This window comes from Rhineura floridana, chromosome 13 (genome assembly GCF_030035675.1).
Source record: "Rhineura floridana isolate rRhiFlo1 chromosome 13, rRhiFlo1.hap2, whole genome shotgun sequence".
In the NCBI taxonomy this organism is placed as follows: domain Eukaryota; kingdom Metazoa; phylum Chordata; class Lepidosauria; order Squamata; family Rhineuridae; genus Rhineura; species Rhineura floridana.
In genome coordinates this window covers 3132589-3158950 of record NC_084492.1, presented here as the reverse complement: position 1 = coordinate 3158950, position 26362 = coordinate 3132589, and the positions used below count along the sequence as shown (strand labels likewise).

General features: G+C 44.7%; 1 protein-coding gene across 2 annotated transcripts in view; it reads right to left on the bottom strand.

Annotated features, from left to right (window-relative positions):
• CSNK2A2 (casein kinase 2 alpha 2) overlaps window positions 1-26362 on the bottom strand; it is an 87663-nt gene that overhangs the window by 8408 nt on the left and 52893 nt on the right. For both annotated transcript variants that reach the window (XM_061593685.1, XM_061593684.1), the window contains exons 5-9: window positions 17669-17728; window positions 15576-15659; window positions 13296-13406; window positions 11892-11993; window positions 6840-6940 (exon numbers count right to left, since the gene is read on the bottom strand). In XM_061593685.1, coding sequence (XP_061449669.1) covers window positions 6840-6940; window positions 11892-11993; window positions 13296-13406; window positions 15576-15659; window positions 17669-17728 — 458 coding nt within the window. The remainder of the gene's footprint in view (window positions 1-6839; window positions 6941-11891; window positions 11994-13295; window positions 13407-15575; window positions 15660-17668; window positions 17729-26362) is intronic.

Below are 26362 nucleotides of genomic sequence, written 5' to 3'. Positions count from 1 at the left end.
GTAAGTGCTGATGCCTGCTGTCTCAGCGTATTTGGTTTTAATCTGATTTGTAGTTTGTCTTGTAGAAAAGTGTACGCTTCTGGGAGGCCTGCTTTTGAGGCTTGCTTCTTTTTCTTCTTGCACCAAGATACAAACTTCTCCCATGTGTATTGGCAAATACATACTGTGGACTGTTTTCTCAAAGCTAACATTGCTGCTGCCACTTCTGGTGCCAATCCCGGTTTCAGCAGACATCGCTATTCACCTTCTAGGCAGTCTTAGCCATTCTGGTTCCAGATGAATTACTGAGTCCTGTGTTAGGAAGGTCTTGATTACTGATAGGTTCCATGATGGTTCAACTGCTACTTACACAATCTCTGAGAACCAAGGTCTCCTGGGCCAGAATGCAGCTTTTAGGACTACTGATGCTCTTGTTGCACTTTCTTTAGCACCCACACAATCAGTGGCATTGGAGGGAAAGCATACAACAGGTCCTTGAGCCACAGGCAGTTCAGTGCATCTAAGCCTTCTGCCTGAAACCTGGTGTAAAACCTTTTCAGTTGGTGGTTCTTGTCTGACTCAAAGAGATCCATCCGCATCTTCTCATTGTACATTCATGAAGATTTGTCTGTTGATGCCACTCCCCTGGCATTAAGTTCCTGTGGTTCAACCAATCTGCCTGCATGTTGTCTGTTCCTGTATGTGTTCTGAGACTAACAGCACTAAATTCCTCTCCGCCCATGATAGTAGAAGAGTTGCTTCCACTTGCAGGGTTCTCAATTTCATGCCTGCCTGAAAATTTAAATGTGCTTTCATTGTAGTGTTGTTGGTTCAAGTAAGCACAATCTTTAGGTCTAAGGCTGGAACAAAGTGACACAATGCTTGCCTTGCTTCTCTCAACTCCAGCCAGTTTAAGCTTTGATTGACTTCCATTCAGGTCCAGGTGCCCTGCACTGCCTGACCTCTGCAGTGTGCTCCCCAGCCTGTGAGGCTGGCATCTGTTGTTATGGTCTCTCTCACTGGTTCCATTTGTGGAATACCCTTGATTATATTGCTCCTCTTTAGTCACCAGTTGAGTGCTGACTCTGATTTGTCTGTGTTGGTTGCAGGCAATGAGTGACTGGAAGAGTAAGTGTTCATCGTAATGACCTTGTATGAAACCTTGCCCATGGTGTTACTTGTATGGTTGATACTAGTGTTTCTAACAACTTGGATTAAGTTCATTAAATCCTCCAAAAAATTCTTTATCACATTTGACGCAATTGCCATTATAATTTCTATTTGTGCTTGTGACAAGAGGTTTTCTTTCTTGTTGTCTATTTGAGCTCCCAGATGTTCTATGCTTTGTGAGGAGTGTAGATGGCTTTTTTGTGTTTATCAGTGCTCTTTCAAGGCTGCCAGGGTGATATTCAGATCTTGGTATGCCTGCTGGAGGGATGGTGATTGAATAAGAATGTTGTTGAGGTACGGGCACAGATATATTCCTTCCTCGTGAAGATGGGCCACCAGTGTCACCATTATTTTTGTGAACCCTCTCATGGCGGATGCAAATCCTAAGGGACTTGTACTGGAAATGATGATCTGCAAAGGTGAAGCGCAGGAACCCGTGGTGCTCTGGGTGTATGGGCACATGTAGGTATGCTTCCATTAGGTTTATGGAAGCCATGTAGTCCTTGGGTTGGAGTGCTTTCTGAATGTTCAACGTTGCCATTTTGAATTTTCGATATGTTAAAAACTTGTTTAGGTATTTTGAGTCCAACACCAACTTCCACATGCCTCCTTTTTTTGGAATGATGAATAGCAGCGAGTTGACACCTGAGAATCCCTGCTCTGGTGGCACATATTCTGTTGCTGCTATATCCAATAGGTGGTCTATCACTGCTGCCACCAGCTGTTCTTGACTCTTGTGGAGCAGGGATGAAATGAATCTGATTTGGGGCAATGACTGGAACTCTATCTTGTAACCATAAATGTACCGCTTTCTTCACCCATTTGTCCAAAACCATGGATCTGTGATAGAAGTTCATCAGCCTTTCCCCAACCTGATGTTTCAAGTCAGAAGTTCTTTTGACTCTTTCCACTTTTAGTGGTGGAGCTATTACCCTACAAGTATTATAAGCTGCTAAAACTGTGACTGAATTGGGATATTTGAGGGCATCAACATTGGTTGCACATTGCTGGACAGACCCTGTTGATCATCATTATTACTGGACCCTGGTAAGGTCCTTGATAATAATTCTGATGATATATGTGCCATTAAGGCTTCCTTAATCTGTGAGACCAGTGCTGGAGGTAATGACCAGTTTTCCTCCTCCTGCTGTTGTTGATATGGTACTCCAATCTGATCAGACATGGCAGCAGTTGCACAGGGCACTGTGCTTTCATACATCATAGAAGTACAATATTGAGTTGGCTATAGTATGCTTGTTTGGCCACAAAGTGGCACCTGAGCCCCTATGTTGACATCAACCATTAATAGACTGATTTTGCATTTCTTGGCTATGGGGGGAGCAGCTACAATTACATTGGGTACAAGGTGTTGTAACCCAAGTTGACTACAGGTGGCAACAGACTCAACTGTATCAATGGAACAGGATTCCCTTGATTAGAATCATTTGGCTGGCTGTCTAATGCCTGAAGACATACGTGTTTGCAGATCTGGAGCCCTTTGCAGTTCCTCTTCTGCCTCAGATAAATCTTCCTCATCCAACACCTGCAAATGTGCATGCCTGATTTCCTCCATTGTCCTTTGATCCTCACCATATCCTGCTACTGCAGATGGGTTCTTGATCAGACTTTCTTTGTTGCCCATGTGAGAAGTCACTACTGTGACCATGTTAGGGCTATAGCATGTTTCTGAGCTAACCTCTATTGCTGCTACTGTAGACTTGCTAGCTCCATGCTCTCCTCTTGCTTGAATGCTTCTTTTAACATTTCAACATGGTGGGTGCAACTTTTCTCACTATTACTAAGACCCTCAAAGCACTTTGGAGCTTCCTTATCTCCTGCTTTCCTGCCGCAGTTTTTGTCATTATTGTTGGCTTTTGGAGTGCAAGGTAACCAAACAGAGGGGGAGGGGGAGCTTTACAGAAATATTCACTAGGTCTCTGTTCAGCTTCGATTGCTCAGACTGGAGATCTATCACTGCTGTGCAGTTTCCTTATCTCCACAATTACTAGTTTAACTTCCTCTTTTACATCAGTGGAAATTAATTAGCATGGCAAAATTAATTACTAACAGTTACTTTAAAATCCTGGTTGGACTAAATGCTGGTGATCATATAATGAATTAATTAGTTCTAAATCAGAGGATGAATTTCATTAACTGGGGACAATCACAGGGAAATCACAGTATAATTAATAAGTGAGGGCACACTCACTCACAAATGTTAATTTCATCAGGGGAATTAAAAGGTTACTGCTGGCTGGGCAGCTTAGTAGCTGTAAAATGCACTGCGTAAACCATGATCCTGGGGAGTTAGTACAAACAGAAAAAACAGTCCCAATTTACTCATGCAACCCTGGGAAGCCCTGCATGCACTTTATCCCAAGTATGTTATACACACTCCAAACACTCCCATATTTTAAAAAATAAACTCACTCATAACCTTCCAAGGATTCAAAGGGCCAGAAGAGCTTTGGTAGGGAAAAAAATGACCTGTTCAAGCAAGGCAGAAAAACGAACTAAGGCTCCAGGGAGAGGAGCTTCCCAGAAGCAACCTGACTTTTTCTGCATCTTCAGTCTATTGGTGGATAATAACCCACTTGGTGGTGTCCTAGTACCACTTGAGAATCACAGAATCATTTGATGAAAAATCGATATATTATACCCAGTTATTTTTTCAAACGAAACAGTGCACTTTTATACTGTTAAAAACACAAGACAAAATGTGAATCCCAAAGCGAAATAAAATCCATTTTTTGAACTCCATGGAGTTGCCAATGCATACTTGGCTGTACAAATAGCTTGCTAGTGAAAATCTTAAGACTGCCAGCATCACAGAAATGTTGCCACATATAACTCTATACTACAATTTTCAATGTGAACTGGGGAAATACAGGTTGGAAAGTCAGTACAGGGCAAACTAGATGCAATGGCAGCAGACCTGTGTGGTCAGAACCAGGTCATCATTAACTGGCTATACTGCAGGCAGGGCAGAAATTTAAAGCACGAAATGGGTAACAGTCTCTAAAAGCCACTTATTCCTAGTACATACATGCTTTTCTGGACCTGCTACCTGGAATTATCAGGGGATGCCAGGATTTAAACATGGAACCTTCCCACTTCACCCCAAGATGAGGAGCATGTGTCTTTGAGAGGTGCAACCTACAAACAAATCAAACTTTTGGAGCATCAGCGTCTTCCTAGAAGCTGGAAAAACTTCATCAGAAGAGCTTCATTCACCTAGGCAAAAATGCTGTATTAACATTAGTCTTGTGGCTAAATACCACTTTAGGAAGTAGTGCAGGAGCTTAGTGCCAAAAATATTTAACTGGGTTGTATATGTATATCCAACTCTACTATTCTATGATTCTATGTCTTGCATGACAACAAGCAGCTAGCTAAGAACTAACCCAGATGTAGTCCAAGGAGATCCATTTTCCGTACTTGGTGATGAGCTGTTTATCCTTTTCTTTTCTTTTTTTTTTTACAAAAATTCCATATAACAATTTTTATGAGCTGAGTATCTATACGAAGGACATATGCACATATGTAACCCCAAAGGTCTTGCCCTCAAGTTCCTTATTACACCTATTCACTATCAATCATATTTCTCCAAGAGCTTGCATATGGAGACATCAACATCAGCTAAACCCATCTGAAATAAATTCTTGCTTTCAGGGCAGACTCTAGTTTTCTGGGGGCAAAGGATATCAGTGGGGCCCTTGCTCTCTTGCTTTCTTCCTCGAACCATGCTCCTCCCTCTTGGCCTTTTATATATATATATATATATATATTGTACTGCCTTCAAGTCGATTCCGACTTATGGCGACCCTATAAAGAGGGTTTTCATGAGGCTGAGAGGCAGTGACTGGCCCAAGGTCACCCAGTGAGCTTCATGGCTGTGTGGGGATTTGAACCCTTGTCTCCCAGGCTGTAGTCCAACACCTTAACCACTACACCACACTGGCTCTTGGCCTTACCCGTTCAAAATAAAACAAAACTCGAATAGAAAGAATGGGGTGACACAGGATTCAAATGGGGGGGAGGGGGAGAGAGAGAGAGAGAGGGAGAGAGAATGCCAAACCTTCACTTGCAGGCCTGTGAGCATGTTGGGGGCATTCAAAGCCATGCCACTGAGCCCCTGCCACTTGCCCCACAGCAGAGCACACCACATAAGGAAGCCTCCTCTTCCTCCTTTGCTCTTCCATGATCTAGCCTGGCTTGGAGCTGCTGTTACAGCCGACACTCTTTCCTTCTGCTGGAGGGCATTTAAGGGGTTAATACCACTGGAGGCCAGTAGCTCAATCTCCTCAACACCAGCAGTGAGCCAGAAAATGGCCAAGTTGAGGAGACCCTTTGGCTCAGCTTTTCATCTCTATGATATTAACCCCTCAATTTTCCCTCCACCCTCGCAAATTGGAAAAAAAGAGAAACTAGTGGGGGGGGGGGAGAAACAGGCGATGGAATGGCCTTCCAGTCCCTTGGAATAGAATTGGGTTGGCAACAGGCAGCAAATCCCATGCCACTAGGGCCAGTGAGGGGCCCTTCTGTGCTCTTGGGCCCTCAGCCAGTGCCCTGGGCCACTGCTGGAGCTGGGCATGTGTGCTTTGATCCCAATTCTTATGAGAATGAAGTTGACAGAGGGATTGTGCTTAGGAGAAGAGTATGTGAAAACAATGCCATCACTGATGGGATCTGTCTAATCCAGGCAGTGAAATAAATATCCCAAATTTGATGGTTGTTCCACCATAAATACACAAATACCTGAATTTAATTTTTCACAAAAAACCCTTTGGACTGCATGAGAAAAAACTCCCAATGTTTTTCAAGCTTGCCTACTACAGGTGTAACTTGCATATGTGTAGAAGTGGAAGCTCCCACTCAAAAGCCATTCCTCACATGCTGGGAAAGGAAATAAATTCCCTCCCACCAGAGCCTCAAAAGAGGTATGGTCACCACACACCCATCTCTTTATCATGATTGGCACTTTCAGGGTGAACATTAAATTAATTTGCTATCTGTTTTGCAAACCTTAAGGGGTGGCTAACCTTTGGGTCTCCAGACCCTGTTAAGACTCCTAACTCCCAGCAGCCACAGCAGCCAGCATGGCCCTTGGCCAAGGATGGGAGCTGTAGTTCAACAACATCTGAGAGGTCCACAGATTAGCTACCCCACAGTAGTTCCACATTTCCTCTGCAACATTGTAGGCTAGGATTTTCCTCTCTCTTTACAAAGAGACAAAATAGTTTCTTTGGATACTACCAACAGTCTGTGGGGCCACTATAAAATACCTTGGGGAAACATGCAGTCCACACATACCTTGTTTTCAGCCATTTAACAGTACCACAAAATGAGGAATGCAGGAGACAGTACTACCGAGAAAACACAATACTAAAAGCCCACAGGACACGGAGAAGTAAAGAGCAAAATCTGTTAAGGATGGTTAGTGTTAGGAACCCGGAGGCTACAGAAAAGCCTGCCCAACAGATATCAGGCCCCTTCACCAGTCACATGAAGGGAAGGCTCCGAGACAGGGGAAATGAAGGAAAGGACGGCCTACCCAGATCAGGTTCCTGGATGGGGCCAACAGCAAATCAATCCCACCTTGCTCTTTTGTACCAGGAAAAAAGAAGAGACCCCATACTTCCTGCTAAGTGTCTCCACACAACAAAACAAACATGCCACAGCAAACTTACTGTCCCAAGATATCATTGAAGTGAGGATCCAGTTCTATGTGGTACTTCTTCAGATAACCATATAATTCATCTGTACCCAGAACCTTTGCAATACGAACCAACTGAAATAAAAAAGAGATATGTAATGCTAGCAACAACAAAAAAAGCTGCCAATGTAAGAATGATAGGCAGGAGCCAGGCAGAGGCAAGGGACACCTTTTGTACTGAATCATCTGTGCAAGCAGGCTTGAAACTGTACATGACTTCGGCATGCAGATGGAGTTTCTCCATTTTGTATGTTCTCTCTCTCATGCACCTCCAAAGACTTCTTGTTAGTTAAATAAGCCCATATGGGATGCCACCCTTTCGAGTTCAAATCTCCAGAGCCCGATAAACTGCATCCTGGAGTATTGAAAGGACTGGCTGAAGAACTCTCAGAACTGCTGTCTACTATCTTTGTGAAATTGTGGAGGATGGGTGAAGTGCCGGATGACTGGAGGAGAGCTAATATAGTCCCAATCTTCAAAAAGGGCAAGAAGGAGGAACCAGGGAACTACAGACCAGTCAGCCTGACATCAATCCCTGGGAAAATTCTGGAGCAGATTATAAAGCAGTCAATCTGTAAGCACTTGAAAGCAATGCAGTGATTACTAGGAGCCAACATGGATTTATGAAGAACAAATCCTGCCAAACTAATCTTATCTCGTTTTTTGATCAGGTAACCTCCCTTGTAGACTGTGGGAATGCTGTGGACATAATATATCTTGACTTCTGCCCCATGATATTCTGATTAGCAAACTAGCTAAATGTGGGCTGGATGGAACAACTATCAGGTCGATCCACAGCTGGCTCCAGAATCGTACTCAAAGAGTGCTTATCAATGGCTCCTTCTCAAACTGGGCGGAAGTAACAAGTGGGGTACCACAGGGCTCGCTCCAGGGCCCAGTGCTCTTCAACATTTTTATTAACAACTTGGATGAGGAGGTACGGAGCATGCTTATCAAATTTGCAGATGATATAAAAATGGGGGGCATAGCTAATACCGTGGAAGACAGAAACAAAATTCAAAGGGACCTTGATAGGCTGGGGCATTGGGCTGAAAACAACTGAATGAAATTCAACAGGGATAAATGCAAAGTTCTACACTTAGGAAAAAGAAACCAAATGCACAGTTATAAGATGGGGAATACTACATGCTATACGACATGTGAGAAGAATCTTGGAATTGTCATTGATCACAAGCTGAATATGAGCCAACAGTGCGATGTGGCTGCAAAAAAAGGCAAATGCTATATTAGGCTGCATTAACAGAAGTATAGTTTCCAAATCGTGTGAAGTATTGGTCCCTTCTATTCAACACTGGTTAGGCCTCATCTTGAATACTGAGTCCAGTTCTGGTCTCCGCATTTCAAGGATGCAGACAAGCTGGAACAGGTTCAGAGGAGGGCAACAAGGATCAGGGGACTGGAAACAAAGTCCTATGAGGAGAGACTGAAGGAACTGGGCATGTTTAGGCTGGAGAAGAGAAGATTGAGGGGAGATATGGTAGCACTCTTCAAGTACATGAAAGGTTGTCATATAGGGGAGGGCCGGGATCTCTTCTCGATTGTCCCAGAGTGCAGGACACGGAATAATGGGCTCAAGTTGCAGGAAGCCAGATTTCGACTGGACATCAGGATAAACTTCCTAACTGTTAGAGCCATACGACAATGGAACCAATTACCTAGAGAGGTAGTGGGCTCTGTGACACTGGAGGCATTCAAGAGGCAGCTGGACAGCCATCTGTTGGGAATGCTTTGATTTGGGTTCCTGCATTGAGCAGGGGGTTGGACTTGATGGGCCTATAGGCCCCTTCCAACTCTACTATTCTATGATTCCATGATTGTAAGGACCGCCTTCACCTGGTGCCATCCATATATTTTGGACTACAACTCCCTGGAGTTTGCCTCCACAGATTATACATGTTAAAGGCAAAACCACAATAGCTTATTGGCTCTATAAGAATGATCAAGGCAAGAGTTAGATTGCCGAGGTTAAAATATGCTAAACAGGCTATTAAATTCTGCCTTGAATTCAGAACCTCTTTTACTCCAAATTAGGTATTTTTTAAAAGATACAACATTAGAATTATGTGAATAAAATTATATGGGTTTGTCCAATAAACAACATAGGTGACTGGTTACAGATATTTTATTTTTGATAGCTTAAAAGTTGTTTGAATTCTTATCTGTTGAATGCTGATAGAAATTCTGGTTAAGATGTTTCTTATTCTTAGTTATTGTACTCATGTATTTTCAATTTTTCCACTCGGACATAGCCTCATTGAATGAAACTATTTTTATCTTTTAAAGTTTATTCTGATATAGTTGTTGGCATTCTTGAAATTTTAGTGAATTCCCAAGCATTGCTCTGATTGATAACACACACTGGGAGACTCAAGAACAGGCTTTCGTGGAAGCTCTGACCCTACAGAACAGGAAGCCAGCAGAGGCACATGAAACTCAGGCTTCTGATGACAGCCTTGCTTTCTGCTTCAGAATTGTGGCTGCCTCCTGTGCTGGGGCAGAAGCCACCCTGGCACAGTTCTGGCAGTAGCAATGAGAAGCCTCTACATGGCCAGATGGACCACACAAGGTTACAAGGACAAGCTGGAAAGCAGCAGCACACCCATAATCTTCTGAACCACATCCCAATGGCAATGGCAGTAGCCCTATTCCTCCTAGAGTTACCGTACTTTATTGCTGGTCAAAAGAAGGTTCATAATGGAGTTTTACCAAGCAGCAAGTAAGGATGAACTCTCCTCTAAGAGAGCAGCGTGCTGAATCAGGCCAGTGGCCCATTTAGTCCAGCATCCTGTTCTCAACAGTGGCCAACCAGGTGCCTATTGGACGCCTGCAAACACAAAAGCACTCTCCCCTCCTGCGATTTCCAGCAACTGATATTCAGAAGTGTACTGCCTCCTACTGTGGATTAGTAATCAGTGATAGCCTTAACCTCCATGAATCTGTTTAAGCCTCTTTTAAAGCCATCCAAGTTGGTGGCCATCACTGTCTCTTGTGGGAACGAATTCCACAGTATAAATATTTGTGGTGTGAAGAAGTACTTTCTTTTGCCTGTTCTGAGTCTTCTAACATTCAGCTTCATTGGATGTTCTCGTGTTATGAGAGGGAGAAAAACTTTTCTCTATCCACTTTCCCCATGCCATGAATAATTTTATACGCCTCTATTATGTCATCTCTTACTTGCCTTTTCTCTAAACTAAAAAGCCCCAAATGCTGCAACCTTTCCTCGTAAGGGAGTCGCTCCATCCCCTTGATCATTCCGGTTGCCCTTTTCCAACTCTACAATATCGTTTTTGAGGTGAGGCGACAAGAACTCTACACAGTATTCCAAATGTGGCCGCACCATAGAATTGTATAACAGTATTATATTTGCAGTTTTATTTTCAATACCTTTCCTAATTAATCCTGGTATGGAATTTGCCTTTTTCACAGCTGTCACACACTGGGTTGATATCTTTACTGAGCTACTCACTACAACCACCACTTCAGACCCCATGAGTGAAAAGATTTTTTGCTCCAATATGTGACAGGGAATTTTGTAATTCGTTGGACTGGGGGTCCTTGAGGGAATTGAAGACACAGGCTTGCAGCAAAAAGGTAGGCCTTTATTGGATGGCAAGGCTTGGTCAGTCTCTCTCTGAGTGAGTGGAGAACTGCAACTTGGCACTGCTTGCCAGGGTTTTTTTATACTTTTCAGGACAAAGAAATTAGCATCTCCCAATCAGGAGGCTTCAACTAAGCATTACGTAGGCATTACAAAGACATTGCATAGTATTGCATTGGCATTGCATAGGCATTGCACGTTATGCATTATGTTCTGATCAATTTGGCAATGTTCAGTACTTCACATAAAAGTTTTCACTGTGAGCTAAGCAACCCAGCTAATGCAATCCTTCCTACGTCTTGGAGAGCACAAGGATGTTCAGTGTTATCTTATCTAATAGAGTTCAAACTGTTGCGAACAAACCAGCACCGTCAGGGAAGACAGCTCCAGGAAGAAAAAAGCTTCTGGCTGGCTACTGAACTTATTAAAATGTTATAAACCTTTATAAAAGAATATACAGTAGGGCCCCACTCATACGGCAGGTTATGTTCCAGGCCACCGCCAAAAAGCAAAAACCGCCGGAAAGTGGGGCCCTACTGCATTCCAGCAGGCGCGCTCAGCTGTAGCGCGTGAGCTTCCTGTGCTCCAGCTGACAGCAATCAGCTGTAGCGCAGGGAGCTCGTGCATTCCAGCTGATCGCTGTCAGCTGGAGCACGGCGGCTGGAGCTCCCCACGCTACAGCTGATCGTCCCGCCGGTGCTGCCATATTAGCGGGGTGCCGAAAAGTGGGGCCCTACTATATCTTGCTTTTTGTTTGAATACATAAAATTCTCCATCATATGCATAGCTTTACAGTTGCTTATACTGAATTGCATTTGCCATTTTACCTTCCATTCACTCAGTCTGGAGAGGTCCTTTAACAGCTCTTTCCAATCCCTTTTTGTCTTAATTACCCTGAACTCTGACCCTTTCTATTTTTGCATCATCAAAGGATTGTTTTGCAGGTATAAGACGCAACTCTGAGGATTCTTTTAATTGCCCAAAGAATCCCCCTAAAATAGGGTTTCTGCATACATTTTGTGGCATCCTCTCTGGTACAATAGCCAATAGTCCATACTGGCATGACGGTGAGGACTTGCTGCAGCCCCCCCCCGCCAAATATGCAGTGGGAAAAGGTAAAACTCTGCAACTGGACAGCCACAAGGGAAGATACACCACCTGTCCCCCAAGATCTTAGTGCTTTGGCCTCCAAGGGTACAGCCAGCCTCAAACTGAAAATGCAAAATTTTGCGCATTCTTTTAAGAAAGTACTTTTCATTGAGAAACATTAGGAATATCTTACAAACTGTGACATCCTTTTGCCACGAAAAACTCCTGATTCATGCCATGATAGCTGCAGGAAGAGAGAAGACATGGTCAGCAACTAGCCTCCCTTTGCCAGTTGTTCTATGCCATCATTTCTCTCACCTGGTCGTAGTTGTCTTGGCCATGGAAAAAGGGCTCTTTTCGGAATATCATGCTGGCCAGCATACAGCCTAAGCTCCACATGTCTAAGCTATAGTCGTACATCTGGGGGTGGAGAAGAGCAGAAAAAGCACTCAGGTTTCTGTAGACACTTCTGCCCTTTTCTAAGGGCAACTACAATTTGGGTTTTGGAAGCACAGCTACTTAAAAGCTATATATTAGCTACAAACGTTATATGTGGGTAATGTTCCAATATCTGGAGGGGAACAGCTTTCAAATTATTACCACCACCGCTTCTCTTTCCTGACTGCAGGGAACTAGTCCTGTCTAAACTAGTTATCACCATCTGTTCCCCAAAAATTCCCCAGTTGTCCCCCAGCTGGGTTTCTGCTGGGAGCAAAGGCGGGATATAAATCAAATAATAAATAAATATAAAAAGGCTTAGATTCATTGGCTCTGGATCAGATGTATATTGTTTGCCCTCAAGTTCTGACCCAGTCTGGTCATTCCTTGTTACCAGTTCTGTTGCAGTGCCACATTTCTCAAACTCTCACATTTTTTTTACCCCGTGATTTTCTCTTTCTCACTTCCACACTGTAATCAATTCTCTGCCCTCCTGTTTTGAACTACAGTCCTCTACCCACAATGTACATAGGCAATATACATCTGGGGCTGAAGACACTGCACTTCTATTCTAAGAAAAGTCTACTGAAAGGAATATCTCTGCCCTATAACATTTTCCCCACTTACTATTCAATCTGGTTGAATTGGGTGGCATTCAATGCTAGTCCTACTCAGACTAAACCAATTAAACTGGAATGACCAACTTATGTTCATTAATTTCAGTAGGACTTAGCTGAATACAACCCAATGATTCTTTCTGCTTCTTCCCCACCCAATCCCACAATGCCGGCCTTAAAGGCCTCTTTGGCAGTTATGTATTCCTCCTCCACACCTATAGAAATACCCTCCTCCTGCAAAGACCTAAGTGCTACAAGAGGAACGCCTCTGTGGCCTCCTCCCAACCACAGTAGCCACCTCTCTCACACAGTTCTGAACTGGGAAAAAGATAATCCCAACCAACTAAGAAAAAAAACCACATCAGGAAGGACTTTAGTGGGGTCAAAAGCAGGAACCAGGGCTCTTCAAAGTTGTATTTCATCGAATCTTTTATGCCAACAGCAGATTAACAGTTTTTAAAGGAGCTGAATGGATAAGGAGCCTGAAATTGCCAGGCTCAGATTATAACCGCCCAGAGAGTTCCAGTATGGAAGCAGCCACTAAGAACGCCTCTCCACATGCCCTCCCCATTTGTCACCCTTAGGTGGTTTGGTGGCCCTTTACTGTGAGAGGGGCACTGTAGCATTGGTACCCACTAGCATTTCAGACTGAGGAGCAAAGTCTTACTTGGTAATCCACGAGGAGCTCTGGCCCTTTGAAGTACCTCGAGGCCACGCGGACGTTGTATTCCTGAGCTGGATGGTAGAATTCTGCCAAGCCCCAGTCTATGAGCCGCAACTGTAAACACACAAGACAGTCAAGGAACCTGCGCAACACTTCAAATGGAACTTGCACAACTGCTGGCCAGGCTGGTGCCCAGCTCCTCTCATTTGCTGTGCCTTGTTAAATTAGCCCTGTGAAACTGGTCAGATTATGTATTGTTGGATGACTCAGTTGCTAATCATAAACCACCAGCCTCCTAAAAGGAAAGTTAACCTGAATGCCAGAAAACTGGGACTAGCTGCAAGCATGTGTGGGAAAGCACAGCTAAGCCAGGAGGCCCCAATCCATGTTAATACACAGGGACAGCTGCAAGGGCAAGAACCTCCGCAGAGGATACAGGTGGTGCTCCCAGCACATGCTGGGCTTCCTGCCTCATTGTCATGTACCTCCTAAGGGTGCAGGGCCATTGCTAGCAAGCTTTATCTAACACAAGCTCTGTGTTAGATAAAGCCCCAAACAAAGGTGTTTTCTCCTCTACTCATTCCCCACTCTCAGAGAGCAGTCCTTCAAAGGAAGGAGTACAAAAGCTGGCAATGTTAGGTACTCATATGGCAGGCAGGCTGGAGGAAACCGGGGCTGTCTGGTTTTCATGCAACATCAGCGCTGACCAGGAGATCACAGAATGAAACAGACAGGAAGGCCTGGAAAGGAAATGCAGGGTCCCAAGGAAAGTTGAGAGAATTTGCAAAGCAGGTGATGGTTATGGAGGTTGAAGAGGAAAGGCAGGTGCTTAGCTCTCTAGGTCTAACAGCACTCTGTTTGCAGCTCCCATCTTGCATCCAGGAGGGCTGCTTCCCATTCCCCTTCAGCCACCTACACAAGTTGACCTCCCAAAGGGCTCAGGCCAGATTATCTCAGAAATCACCTACTTTCGTATGTACTCACCCAGCCTTTAAGACTGGCATCAGAGATCCTTCTCTGTGTTTCGTTCCTATGTGTAACTAGACAGGTGGGTATTAAGAGACAGGGCCTTCTTGGTAGTTGCACCTAGATTAGGGAACACCCATCCACTGGAGATCTGCCAGTCTCCATCTGTGTATTTTTAGATGGCTGTTGAATTTTTTTTAATTCCAGCTAACTTTTAACAACTGGTGTATTGCTTTATGCATTTGGTCTGCTGCTCTTAAATAAATTATTTTAAGTGTTATCCTGTTGCTGTAATCTTGTGATTTTGCAAGTAATTATTTTATTATGTAAGCCATTTTAATTAAAAAGAAATTAGAAAATGGGTAAAAAAAGCTAACACAGGAAGCAAGGAAGCTGCCTTATACTAAGTCAGACCCATTGGCCCATTTAGCTCAGGATTATGCGCACCAACTGGCAGTGGCACTCCAGGGTTGCAGGCAGGGGTCTCTCCCAGCCCCACCTGGAGATGCCAGCGGGGATTCAACTTGCGACCTTCTATGCGCAAAGCAGATGTTCTAACCGTTGAGCCACAGGTCTTCACCTTAACACAGTACCCCTGGTTAAAGCAGGTTGCTGGCTGTTTTGGAGAAAGAGAAGCTAAACCCAAACCCCATAATTCCTCCCCACATCCCCCAGTGATATTATTCCTTCAGAACATATGGTAAAGGGCTTGTAGATCACCCACATGTTCAAAAGAGGGAACAGCTCAGAACCGAGATACATGCAAAACTGGGGAGGCCACCAGGAAAGAGTTTGGGCCACCCTAAATAACAGCTTAAGCCTCAAAAACATGAAGAGCCATGGCTTATGACCGAGCAATGTGAGGCATCCAGTAATGGAGGCTTACCTCCAAGACACAGAAATGGGGGGCAGAGGCCCTACTCTATAGTAAGGAAATTTCTTTCCCACAGAGGTGTCTGGCATCTTCCTGTAGTTTTCGCAGTATGCTGAAGACACACCTCTTCACCTTTTGACACTTGAGATGTATACTCTCTACTTGTGATTGTAATTTGTTTAAACTGTTTTAATAATGTATTTTTAATAATTGCATTTGATACTATTGTATTTTATCCCATTTTAATGTACGTCGACTAGAGTGGCTATCTGCCAGATAGGCGACACACAAATTAAATATTATTACTATTATTATTTATTATTATTATGCTGTTGTGACCTGTCCTGGGACATACTTGTGAAGAGTGAGTAATAAATCTAATCACAACAACTCAGCCATAGCAAAGCGTAAAGGACCCCTCAAATGCTTTTCTGTTCCGTTACCTTTTTCTGTTGGTGGTCTATCATGACGTTATGAGGTTTGACATCTCTATGCATGATTCCCATGCTGTGACAGTAATCCAAAGCCTGCCAGAGATATGTAGAAATTAACACCCAACACAAGGAAGATTAAACCTTCTCACTGATGACACTGTAACAGCTGAATATCTGGCTATGTGCCAGTTTTTCTCCCCAGCTTGAAGAAGCCCAACATGGATGCCACACACTGCCATGTGGAAGGCGTTATCAAGTGTTTAGTTAGTCCCACCAGAAGCCTAATCCTGAGCACGTACCTTGGAAGGAACCATGCAGAGCAGGCAACCATTTCCCCTAACTCTTGCCTACTGTAAGACCCTGGACTCTTAACGTGGAGATAGCCAAGCCAAGCCCGCCGAGACCAAGGTTTGCTTACAAACAAACAAACATTCATATTTCTAGAAGGAGCCATGATGTGGGTCTCTGGGTGCAGACCACTTTCAAGATTAAAGCTGCAGTACTGGCTAGTCAGACAACAAGATTACGCAGGACCCACGCAGTCTCTCCAGGCTACTGCAGTTTCAGTGGCTGCTGCTTTGCCCTCTGCCACTCTTCCCAGTTGGGTTCAAAAATTTGTCATAGCTGCTCTTTGCCAGGACAAAAGTGGTGCATGTTTCCAGAGCGTCACCAGCACCTGTGGCTTTACAAGATAAGCTTGTTTTCTAAGCCTGCAAAATTTATTTAGAGGCTGCTTTATATTTGAGAATTGTGAAATATATAATGGAAGAAAATGAAGCCAGGCAGCAGAAACTATCAGGGTCAAACTTGGGAGTAATTTTTGGTGCATTGGGAGAAAAAAGTCAGAAAGTAAAATCCATTGACTGTTGAGGATCTCTGAAAAGAACAACTACGAATAGTCAAATGTACACTGTTTTCCAAAGTTGCATGCTGTGCTGCTGATTCACTTCTATAGCTCTTTTGACCTGCCTTTCCTTCCCTACAGAGCCTGAAGGGGTTTAGGAATATGAAGGAATTCTCTATATATCAACAGAGGCACCAACACATCTTTAATCTATTTGAAAAGATAGTTGTGGGCACAAGAAGTCCCAGAGGGCTTCTGAAGTATTCTGGAGAAGCAAACAAGACTTAATGTTGCCCATAAGGAAGTTTTCAGATCTGAGAGCTGTGCTATTTCTCCACTTCCCACTTTTCTTTAAAACAAAACCTGCCTGCATTTTAAAAAAGGGCAGGAAACAGGATAACCCAATTCTATAATGACTCAATACAATAAAGGGAAGAACAAAGTTCAGCAATATAACTATTCTTTGAGCAGCAAAAGTTGCCCAGGTACTCAAACAATACTGGAGGGAGATGCAGACTTGCTTTGTGGCCTAGTTCTCAAACAGCAAATGAGATAAATGTGGGCGATATCCAATGTTAGCCACATTCGGAGGAAACCCACTGAAATCTGTGTCCTTAAGTAACTTGTGACTAGTTGGATCTCACCCTCTGTGTCTGGGTTACTGCACTACTTCAGACTGCAGGTGAGACTCACCTGCTCCTCCGTGCAATATACTTCCATACAGAAAGCTAATATGTCAGGGGAAACTTTCTAGTCTCCCCTTTGCACCAACATGCTAGTTTGCTGTGGAGGAATCCTGTAATCCAAAGCGGTACAGCATCAGTCGACCACCTTTTCTACTCTTTCTGTGAACTAGAGCAGAGTGATGAAAAAGTGCCCTTTGCTCGATACCTGCTCATCTGCCTTCAATAAACCATGTATGGTTGTTGTTTTTTAAAAGTGGGGGGGTGGGAATAGTGATTTACACACACAGTCTCTCACTCTAGCTCTGGCCTAGCACAGCACATGTAGGGGGTTCCACAGATATCCTTTGGAGTTTCCTGATTTTGCAGTGCTTCTGACCCAAGCCTAACTGCATGTGCCACGAATACAATGCAAAGCAAACGAGCCAGCACAGCTCTCAAGTTGGGTTCCGAGATGTCTACTTTTAATTTTATGAAAATACTGATTAAATTTGATCTTCATCCATTATACATAACCCCACTTGACAAAAACCAGAAACCAAGAGTGACCTTTCAAACTGACCATGAACACTTACCTTGAGCAATTCATACATATAAAATCGAATATCAAAGTCTGTCAGGATCTGGTATAGTTGCTGAAATCAAATTGAACAAAAAGTACAGGAATCAGTGGTGTGCTTTCTTGTCATTCGTACAGCCCTTCACTGTGTCCCCCACGCTGCAGAACCTCTTCTGCACTCAAGGGCAGGTCTAGACAGCCACACATTGCTGCAAGGTCTGGGAGACAGCCAAAACTCAGAGAAGCACTGAATAATCCTGCCAGGCGCTACAGCAGGAGTGGAGAAGCTCTGACTCCCAGCAGGGGGTCCAAGCAAGGCTATTTCTTCCAAACCACACCCACCTGTCCATTGGTTGACACCACTGGGTGACATCAGCAGATGGGTGGGGTTCAGCCTGCTGGGGGCTGCTTTGCCAGCACACTTCCTGTGGGGAATGCACTGCCTTAAGAACATAAGAAGAGACTGCTGGATCAAGCCATTGGCCCATCTTGGTCTGACAGTGACCAACCAGATGTCTATGGGAAGCCCACAAGCAGGACTTGAGTGCAACAGCACTCTTCCCTCCTGCAGTTTCCAGCAACTGGCATTCAGAAGCATCCTGCCTCTGACAGGGGAGACCCCTCCCCCATGGATTAGCTTTGACAGGTGGATGAGATAGTCCACCTATCAGTCACCTGATATCATCATGACATCAGATGACTGACAGGTGGGTTGCTTTGCTCACCTGTCAGTGTTGGACCATGGGGGAGATAAAGATAGGCTGAAAAGGTCCCCACCCCCACATTAGAGGTTAGGGTACGTTTCCAGTTAGCGCTGGTGACAGTACTTGCCTTTACTAAGCACCACAGGATATCCTGATAGCTTTTACATATAACAGCCTTGCCAAATGCTGACTGGGAATGTCATTATGGGAAGAGAGGGCAGTTAAGAAAATAAAAGCTCTTGTAGGAATGAAGAAGGATGTAAGTGGTCCTGAACATTGACATCTATCCAAAACAGAAACCTGCTGCAACAGTGAATGAGGAAAAGCAATTAATAGACCCTATCTGTGTAGAGACTCTGTTGAAAAGCAATTCTGAACAACAGGCTTCTCCTTACAGGCAAATTTTGATTCTGAAGAGAAGCTGTGCCAGTAGATAGCAGCAAGAATATAAATAAATAAACAAACAATTTATCTAGAGTTTTTTCTGTGCACTCAATTCACTTCACAAACATCACTTTAAAAATTCTTATGGCCAGCCTGTAAGGCAGGCCAGTACATCTATATTGCAGGGGAAGGAATTGAAAGAATACTTGCTTAAGGCCACCTAGTGTCTGGCTGAGGTAAGGTTTGAACTGGGAACTTCCCACCTCATATCAGAGCTTACACTTTTAGCTGTAACACATCAACAACCAAAAAACTGCTTTATTTCTAAAATTATTCCAGCAACTAAACAGCTAATTATTGCAGTGTCTTAAGAAATACAGCAAAAATACAAAGATACACTAAGAACATACACTAAATATCAATAAGTAACAAGAGTTACAACCTTTTAGCCACCCTGTTGTATTTGCAAATCAAGGAGCACTTACCCTTCTCATGGCTTGTGGGTAAAGACAGCATACTGTCCACATTTCCTTTTTTACAACATCTACTTCTTTTCCTTAAAACAGGGATTCTGAAACTTTTCACCTCACAAACCCCTGACCATTCTTGTTGCCCTCCTCTGAACCTGTTCCAGTTTGTTTGCATCCTTCTTAAAGTGCGGTGTCCAGAACTGGATGCAGTAAAGATGAGGCCTAACCAGTTCCAAATAGGGGGGAACCAATACTTCATGCAATCTGGAAATGATACTTCTGTTAATGCAACCTAAAATACCATTTGCCTTTTTTGCAGCCACATCACACTGTGGCTCATGTTAAGCTTGTGATCAACAACAATCCTAAAATCCTTCTCGTACGTACTACTGCTGAGCAAAGTATCCCCCATCTTATATCTGTGCATTTGGTTTCTTTTTCCTAGGTGTAGAACTTTGCACTCATCCCTGTTCAATTTCATTCTGTTGTTTCAGCCCAGTGCTCCCGCCTATTAAGATCATTTTGAATTCTGTTTCTGTCTTCCAGGGTATTAGCTATCCCTCCCAATTTTGTGTCATCTGCAAATTTGATAAGCATTCCCTACGCCTCCTCACCCAAATCATTGTGTCTAGTTATAACAATAAGAGGCCCAGGCCTAGGTCCATTAGGATAATCTGTTGCACAGTTTCTGAGATGTATTGGAATGAGTTCCCAAAGTGATTTAATTATTGGGCAATCCCACCACACAAAGCTACCTTTGATATTGCAGCATCTCCTACAAATTCCAGGTAAGTCTTTGTACATTTGGCTCAGTTTAATCAGTGTACAATACTAGCAATATAGAACTTTCAACATGGACTCCCTTACACCAGCTGAAATTGTCTTTAATGGGGGTTTAGTCCTTATCAGTCTCCACTGCGAGTCCTCAATCTTAATGGATTTTACTCCCATTTTACTTTCAAACCTGCTAGTGAACCATTTGATTCTGACAGTAACGCTTTGTACAATATAGATATTAAACCTTTTAAACTTTTCTCTCCCTCAACATAGACATTTTTAAAGAACATTAGATTCCTGGGGGCACCTTTCAATCTGTAAAGACATGAGCTGAATGTCCTGATCTGGGCTATCTGAAACCACCTGAGATGGACTTCTGCCAAACAATTCAATAATTTCTTCCGGCAGGCCTTTGGAACTGAAGGTTTTAAGGGTAGTGACTGAAGAGGATGCTGTATGTTATTGTTTTACTTGTATGCTCCTAAACTGGGCTGCAGTTTTTTAAGAGTAACTGGTTTTAACATCTTAATAGTTTAATCCTGTTTTAATGCTGATTTTATATGTTTATATGTTTTATATTTTTATAGGTTCTTAATGATATGTACTATTTTTATCTGGAAGCCGCCTTGAGTTCCAGTTTGGAAAAAAGGGCAGGGTATAAATAAAGATGATGATGATGATAATAATAATAATAATAGATCCTGAGTTAAAGGGAGACCATCTTTAAACAAATCACATACTCTGTACAACCTTTTACTTGCCCAGTCTTTGCATTGTCTAAATGTATGTTCTTCTTTGAAGAAGGGGTGAAACTAAAAGGGGGAAAGTGGAGATTCCGAGGGAGCCAGGATCTTTGTCCGTTTCTTCTATGTTAATACAGCAGTTTTAAAATGAACCATTGGTTCTCACCTGTAAGGTGATTTTACTAGATGGCAGTCCACCACATGGGTTAGCCTGCCATTTGGTATCCCAGGACAGGAAATGCACTGAAGCTTTGAGGAAGTAGTAAGGTGTTGCTGGCTTGCAGAGCCCAGTTCATTTTCAGACGCAGTCTTCTGAGCGGTATCACAGGAGAACCTACATGCATACATATTGGAGAAAAAAGGGAAGAACAAACAAAGCACAAGTCTACCAGAGGAAAAACAAAAAGGAAGTGATGACATGTGACTTGACCCATATGTGACAACTACTTCCTCACATGGATGCTTAGGAAGACCAAGTGCCTGGGGGCACAAGACCAGATAGGAAAGATAAATAACAGTGCAAAAAACTCAGTCTTGGGTTGCTTGCATATGTTCACTATTTATTTACCTATTTATAAAAAATATTTTTTTTACAAAAACAAGGGGTAAAACTATGTAAGAAGAACTTTATACAGACTCAGTGGCTGTGTCCAAAGGAAAGGGCCGTGATGGACTGGCATCCAGTAAAATCACCTTTCAAATGAGAAACAATGGTTCATTTTCTCTGGATGCCAGTCCATCACATGGGACATACCAAAGCCGTCCCAGCTGGGTGGGTCAGGGCAAACAAGCTAAGATAAGTGTACCACCTGCTGCAGTTCTCTCCTTCCAAAGGAGGCCTCAGCTGAAGCATGACAGTCTATCTTGTAGTATCTGAAGAAGGGTGATGGAGATGACCAGTTGGCTGTTCTGCAAATGTCCCTCAAAGAAGTGTTAGTTAAGAAAGCGGCCGTGGTAGAAGCTGACCTTGTTGAACAGGCAGTTACATCCCCTGGAGGTGTGACATTGAAGGCCTTACAAGCCATACGGATGCATGTTCTTACTCAGTGGCCTAGGGTCGCAGCCAATGCCTTCTTCTCTAGAGTCCTGGAGTGGACTGAGATGAAGGTCCTCAGTCTATGTATGTCTTGAGGGCCCATGTGACATCTAGGCAGAGCAAGTCGTTCTCCAGTGGGTGTACTGGTTTGGACATAAGGGTGACAGGTCTAGCTCCTGCTCCCTGTAGAAATCTGTGTTGATCTAAGGGACAAAGAATGGATCAGTCATGAGAACCACCCTATCCTTGTGAAAAACAGAGATGATATGCAGTGGACAGGGCCCCCAGCTCTGAAATGCACCTGGCTGTGGTAATGGTAATGAGGAATAAGAACTTGTATGACAGAACATGAAGGGGTATGGTGTCTAGGGGCTTGAATGGTGGTCGCTGCTGTGTCTGTAGACCTTTTGTAGATTCCATGAGGAGAAACGGTGAATGACTGGAGGATGAGAAGCAGCTGCCCCTCTCTGGAACCAAAGGCTCAGCGGATTGGTGTCGACTGGTTGGTCGGATATAGTGGAAAGGACCACTGAGATGGCCGATGACTGTTTCTGCAATGTTCTGGCCTTCAGTCCTAGCTCAAGGCCCTTATGCAAAAGGTTCAATACTTAGTGAATGGCGGCCGTGGAAGGACAAATGTCCCTAGTTTAACCCTATCTGGAGAAAGATTTAAAGGCCGCCTGGTAAATCCTGGTTGTGGGTGGCCTATGCCAGGCGAGGATGACTTCGATGACTGCTGTGGTCAGATCCGAGCGCTTTAGACTTCTCTCAAGCGCCATGTCATCGGCTTCAGTCAGTCTGGGTCTGGACGCCCCATCAAGCCCTAGGATAGCTGATCCAGCCTGCGGGGTAGTCTTCAGAGGTCGGCCACTGAGAGGCCGAGGATCTCTGATAACTACAGTTGCTGGGACCACCAAGGGGCAATCAGGACTAGGTGGGCCGTCTTCTCCCTCACCTTCCACAAAGCACACACCTGAAGAAGTATTGGTGGGAATGCATAAAGGAAACCCCACAGCTAGGATTGTGCAGGGCATCTATGGCCTCTGCCTCTGACTGGTGCCTTGCAAAGAATCAAGGAAGCTGATGGTTCTGCGCTGTTGCAAACAGGTCTATCTGAAGGGAATACCTGGGAGTGTAGACTCCATTCTCACGGAAGAACCCGCTCACAGCTGAGCCAATCTGCCATGATGGTTGTCTCCTTGCTCAGGTGCTCTGCTGCCAATGATGTGAGATTGGATTCTGCCCAGGAGCAGACTGACCTCCGCTTGAAGGCTCCTGAAACATGTGCCTTCTTGCCTGACAATGCATGCCCTCATTGTGATGGTGTTGGTGTAGACCAGGATGCAGTCAAGGCAAAAACGCTGACTGAAGTGAGTGAGGAGAGCTGCTCATAGTTCCAGCCACTTGATTATGTGCCTTGCTTCTACTTCTGACCACTTGCCTTGAACACAATTCTTTTTGCAATGGCTGCCCACCTGGGCAGACTGGCATCTGTGGTTATTATGGCTCTTTGGGGGGGGTGTCCCTGAATGGGGTGCCCCTTTCTAGGTGATCTGCCTGCATCCACCATAGGAAGGACTAGTGTAGCTCTGTGGACAAGGGAATCTGTGTCGTGACTTCACAATGTAGGCCTGATAGGGGAGAAGGATCCACTGCAAGGGTCTTGAATGATGCTAGGCCCATGGGGCTATCTGAATGGTGGAGATCAAGAGGCCCAGAGCCCTAGCAACTATCATGATGTCTGCTGAACTGCTTAGATGCAGGGCAGTCATTGTTCTATGATGGCCTGGACTCTTTCTGGAGAGAGAAGTACTAGGCCCAGTTTGGTGTTCAGAAGCGCCCCCAGGCAGGAACCGTTGGAGGGTGCAAGATCACTTTTCTCACAGTTGACCAGTAAGCCATGTTTGAGGACTTCAAAACCCTGCTGACATGCTATTGAGTGCACTGTAGACTATCAGCCCATATTAGATTTTCTAGGTATGACTAGATGTGTATCTCCTGTAGATGAAGATAGGGCACTAGGGCTGCCATGATCTTCCTAAAACCCCTTAGTGCTGATGAGAAGCCGAATGGGACCCTCCAGTACTGGAAGTGTTGCCATCTGAATGAGAACCTGAGATAACTTCTGTGTGAGGGAACATGAAGGTAGGCTTCCTTCAGGGCTATTGAGGCTAGGAAGTCGCCTTCCTGCAGCGCCACCTTGATGGAGCCCTGGGATTCCATTTGAATTTGCAGTTAATTTACAAATCTGTTCAAGTACTTGAGATCGAGGATAGCCTTCCAGGAGGAATCTCCTTTTGGGACTGTGAATGAGATTGTGTAGACACCTGCAGGACTGACATCCTCTATGGTGTGGGTCTTTCAGGTGCTGGATGGCTCTTGCCATGACGTTTCTTCTTTCTGGGTCCCTGGGCCTTGGGGATGGTAGGAACCTGTGGACTGGCAGGGTGCCGAATTCTATCGAGTAACCCCTTGCTATGGAATCCAGCACTCAGGCATCTGCCTTGATGGCCCTCCAGGCAAGGGTGAAGTGGAGGAGCCAGCTCCCTACTGGAATGGCTGCCCCACTTGGATATGGGAGCAGGGTTTGTGTGCCTCCTTGGTTATTTTGTGGTCTGGGCTGGTACTGTTGCTTGTTCCAGGAGTACTGAGAGAAGTTTCTGTAGTCACAGCCCCTCGCTGCGGGTCTCAGTGTTAAAGGAGTGGTAAGAGTTATATGAAGAGCACCTTCTCAATTGTCACTGTGCTCTCATCTTGTAGTGGCTAGGTAATGTTTTCTCCTGCATGGGATCCACAAGGACCTCCTTGAGAACCTCATTGCTGACAGTTTACATGGATTTAGCTGTGAACTGAGAAGCGTCTAGAGTGACATCTACTGCAAAGGAAGCTAGCTTGTGGAGTTTTAGCAGAGACTTCCTGACCCGCTCTGGGTCCTGGTTTGGATTATCCAACAGGTTATCCAGCCAGACTCTGGTGAAGGCCGAGGTGGCACAGGAAGCTCTAAAGAAATTAGCATTGGACTCATGTGATTTCTGCACAGTGTAGTCCCGACTGTGCTCAGCAGGGAGCTGTCTCGCCTTCTTTGGAGAGGAGAGATTTTGAGGCAAGAAAAAGGACTGGGCCATCTACCGCTAGGACTCGTAGGAGGTCCATGAAATCAGCCTCAAGCGAGACTGTTGGCCTGTGCCTTCATTCTACAAAGCACAGGGGTGAAGCCCATTCAGCTAGGGCATTTTTGTGGACTGGACCCAGCAGTGGTACAGCAGTGAGGGGGGATCTTGCTCTTGCGCCACTATAGAGTTTGAATCTGTTGCAGTGCTGCTGCTTGCCACCAGATCCTCTGCCCCTAGGGCAACACAAGCCCTCTTCAACAGGGGAAGGTAGTTCACAGCCTGGAATAGACATTGTAGAGCTGGCCTTGGCTTTTCCACCTGTATCCATGCTCTAGTTCCTTTCTGAAAGGTCTTGATCAGAAAAAGAATATGATGGGTTAACATCAAGGGCCCCATGTGATCTGCCCCTGGGTGTGTCAAAGGGACTTGGGGATGAATCCTTTCCCTCCTCCAAAGAGTGTGTGCGGGGGGTCCTCAATATGTTTGGTCTTTTGTTTGGCTCTGCACCCCCTAGAACTGGCATTGGTGGGTGGTTTCTGGTTGGTAGCTGAGACTGCTTATGGAGGTCCTCAAGTCATCAGTAAGGATCTGAGCACAGCTTTCTGGAGTTTCTCCAGTAAATGTGCCAAGAACTGTAAGGGGGCTTCCTGACTCACTATTGACTGGCTTGATGATTGGGTCAACTGGGAGGTTTGTCCTGAAGTCCTGCTGAGCTCGTCATCTGAGGTCCTTGAGACAGATGGGCTAGCTGCTTTCTGTGTCATTGTGCCAGGCTCTTCTGAAAGATGTTCCCCCTCAGGAGGCCCTTGGACTGGGTTCTCCTGGTTCATGTACCTAGTCCTATGTGTGGCCTGGTCAGACAGGTGCTATCCTGCAACCTCTTAGACTTTTTTGTCTTGGGAGGCTCCATATGTACCTTCACACTGGGCATGGGCTTGGACGCACTGTGCTTGCTTGATGAGGTGCCTTGGACCCCTGCATTGTTTGCAGCTTGCCCCAATGATGAGCAGGGCTGGTTGGGGGGACATTCTGCATTGGTGCCATTTTGATTAGATGTGGTAGCCTGCTCTGCCCGCTGATGCCTGCTTGGCAAGGGAAGAGAATGAACTGCAGGTTGCAGTTGTTCATGAAGATGCTTGCAGTGTGTGCTCCTCTGGATCCTTGCTGGGTGATTGCAGCAGCAGTGTCTATGGCTCCCCAACAGGGTGCACTGCAATAATAATAGTAATGATAATATTTATTTATTTAATTAATTTATATCCTGCCGTTCCTCCCATAATCATGATAATAATGATAAGCAGCAATGCGTATGGTTCACCAGCAAGAAGCACTGCAGCCTTGGACCTGGATGGAATGGCAGGGCAGGGGGCCTGCTATGCCTCAAAGGTCAACAATGCCCAGGAAAAAAACAAGGAAGAAGTAAAATAACCCAAACTTTTATTTCCTTGCCTCTTTGGGGGGTGGAGAGCTGCTAAGGACAAAG